This window comes from Sorex fumeus, unplaced genomic scaffold (genome assembly GCF_029834395.1).
Source record: "Sorex fumeus unplaced genomic scaffold, SorFum_2.1 ptg000051l, whole genome shotgun sequence".
Classification (NCBI taxonomy): domain Eukaryota; kingdom Metazoa; phylum Chordata; class Mammalia; order Eulipotyphla; family Soricidae; genus Sorex; species Sorex fumeus.
Window position 1 is genome coordinate 35031294 of NW_026606108.1, and position 2131 is coordinate 35033424.

At 67.4% G+C, this 2131-nt stretch overlaps 1 protein-coding gene across 1 annotated transcript; it reads right to left on the minus strand.

The window, feature by feature from the left end:
* Nucleotides 1-298: 298 nt before the first annotated feature.
* NEUROG1 (neurogenin 1) lies at nt 299-1036 on the minus strand. Its single transcript, XM_056124858.1, has one exon. The coding sequence runs from the start codon at nt 1034-1036 to the stop codon at nt 299-301; it is 738 nt and encodes a 245-aa protein (XP_055980833.1).
* Nucleotides 1037-2131: the final 1095 nt, after the last annotated feature.

Sequence of the window (2131 nt, forward strand, 5' to 3'; positions counted from 1 at the left end):
TGGGGTCAGCTCCGAGCTAGCCACAAAGGAGGTTTTGTGGAGTTCAGAAAGTGCAAAAGGAAAGGCCATCTAGGGGCGGGCAGGAGGGGCCCGGGATTGAGCGCTGGAGTAACAGAACAGGGGGCAGCCAAGGCGACTGAGGGCACAGCGGTCTAACCAGCGGCTCAGGTATCCATCCCCCTCCTTTAAAGCCCCCCTCTTCCTCCTGCTGAACTGGGGTCTGGAGACTGAAGCTGGGAACCCATCTACTGCCGGTTCAGTGGGGACAGAGGGAGGAAGTGTTGGGTCCAAAAAGAGTCTAATACGGAATGAAAGAGGGCGCGGTGTGGAGTAAGTCTTTGGGCAGGCCTGGGAAGGAGAATAGGGGGTCACCCGGGCCATAGGCGAAATCTTCCGAGGCGGCGGGGCTACTGGGATCAGAAAGTGGCGAGGCGTTGGCGGCGCCTGGGGAGGAGGCTGCACCTGAGCCCCAGGACTCGGCGTCGCTGGTGGGACTCGGGGGCGCGGGCAGGCAGGGAGCGCACTGCGGCGGCAGGAGGCGCTCCCGGGCCCCGCTCCCAGGCAGCCCCTGGTCTGCCAGGCGTAGTGTCTCGGCCAGAGCCCAGATGTAGTTGTAGGCGAAGCGCAGCGTCTCGATCTTGGTGAGCTTGGTGTCGTCTGGGAAGGAGGGCAGCACGCTGCGCAGCGCGTCGAGCGCCGCGTTCAAGTTGTGCATGCGGTTGCGCTCGCGGTCGTTGGCCTTGACGCGCCGGCTCCGGCGCAGCGAGTGCAGCAGCGCCTCGGAACGCACTCGGGCGCGGCCCCGGCGCCGTCGCCGCTCCTGCTCCTCGTCCTGCGTCCCTGCGGCATCCGACGCCCCGGGCGTTCCGGGGACGCCCCTGCGGGCCGGCGCGGACGGCCCCGAAACGGAGGCTGGCGGTTGAAGTCTGGCACAGTCCTCCTCGTCGGTGAGGAAGCCTGACAGGTCGCTGCTGCTTCTGCTGCTGTTGCTGGAACAGTCGAGGTCCGAGAGGCAGGTCTCCAGAGAGGCTGGCATCTTTGAAGGGCTGGCAGGACCCACGGAGGGACCAGGGATGCAGGACCTGGGCTGGGATGGGGGGTGGTAGGGCCGCCGTGGGGGAGCGGGGGTGGAAGGCACTTACGGTTGGAAATGGCCCAGGGACTACTCTGTGCCCGCTTGGGCGCGCAAGCCTGGAAGGGCGCAGGGGCGCACCGGGAACTTGGCCTGGCCTCCTCGCCTCGCCTGCAGCGGCCACGCGCCCGGCCGGTCTCCCGAGTGATCTCGCCGGCGATCAGATCAGCTCGTGTGAGCCCCGAGTGTGGCACACGACCGGCCTCAGGACCCCTTAAGTACCCGGCTCAACAATGGGTGCCCCCCTCCCCCCTTCCCTTGGCCACCTCCGCCCCCGAGGCAGCCCCCGTGAAAGCAGCGAGGCGGCAGGTCAGCCCCGTGCGGCGCCCGGGCATTTGCATAATGTATGCTCGCGGGGGGCCGCGCCCGCCCCCCCACCCCCTCCCGGAGCGTGCCCGTAATTACCGCTGGCCAATCAGCGGCGTCCGGGGCCCGAGCCGGCGGGGGCGTCTCCGGGCAGTGAAACGGAGCCGGTGGGGGCGGCAGGCGATTAGCGGCCCAGGCACGCTCCTCCGGGCGCTGGGGTGGGACGCGGAGGCGGGGCGCCGGCTGGAGCGTGTGAGCCGCTCGGCGGCTGCTCTGGGAAACCTGCGAGCCGCCCGCGCGAGCGTGCGTCTGCATCCAGAGGGGCTACTGTGCGGCGCTCGGGGCAAGAGCTTGGACCGCTAGCTCTCGCTCTCGCCACCTGTGAAGTGGGCCCTAGGTTTGCCCCCTTGAGGCCTGACCTAAGATGATGTTCCTAGGACACTTGGCAACCACGACGCTTTTGTAAGGAAACGCACCGGGACGAAAGGGTTGCGCGCTCTGCCGTGCCCGTGCAGCCCTGGAGCCAAAGCGGCCGTGGGTGGGGAGGTAGAGGCGCAGTGAGAAAGGTAACGGAACCTATGGTTTCCCAAGTGGCATCTTAGGTGGCATCGTGGATGTTCCCCCCACCCGCAACACACACAAACGCACACACACGCACACGCGCACACACGCACACGAACTCATCTTAACACA

Coding starts and splice junctions, on each gene's coding strand:
- NEUROG1 (XM_056124858.1), bottom strand. CDS start 1,036: ATGCCAGCCTCTCTGGAGACCTGCCTCTCGGACCTCGACTGTTCCAGC.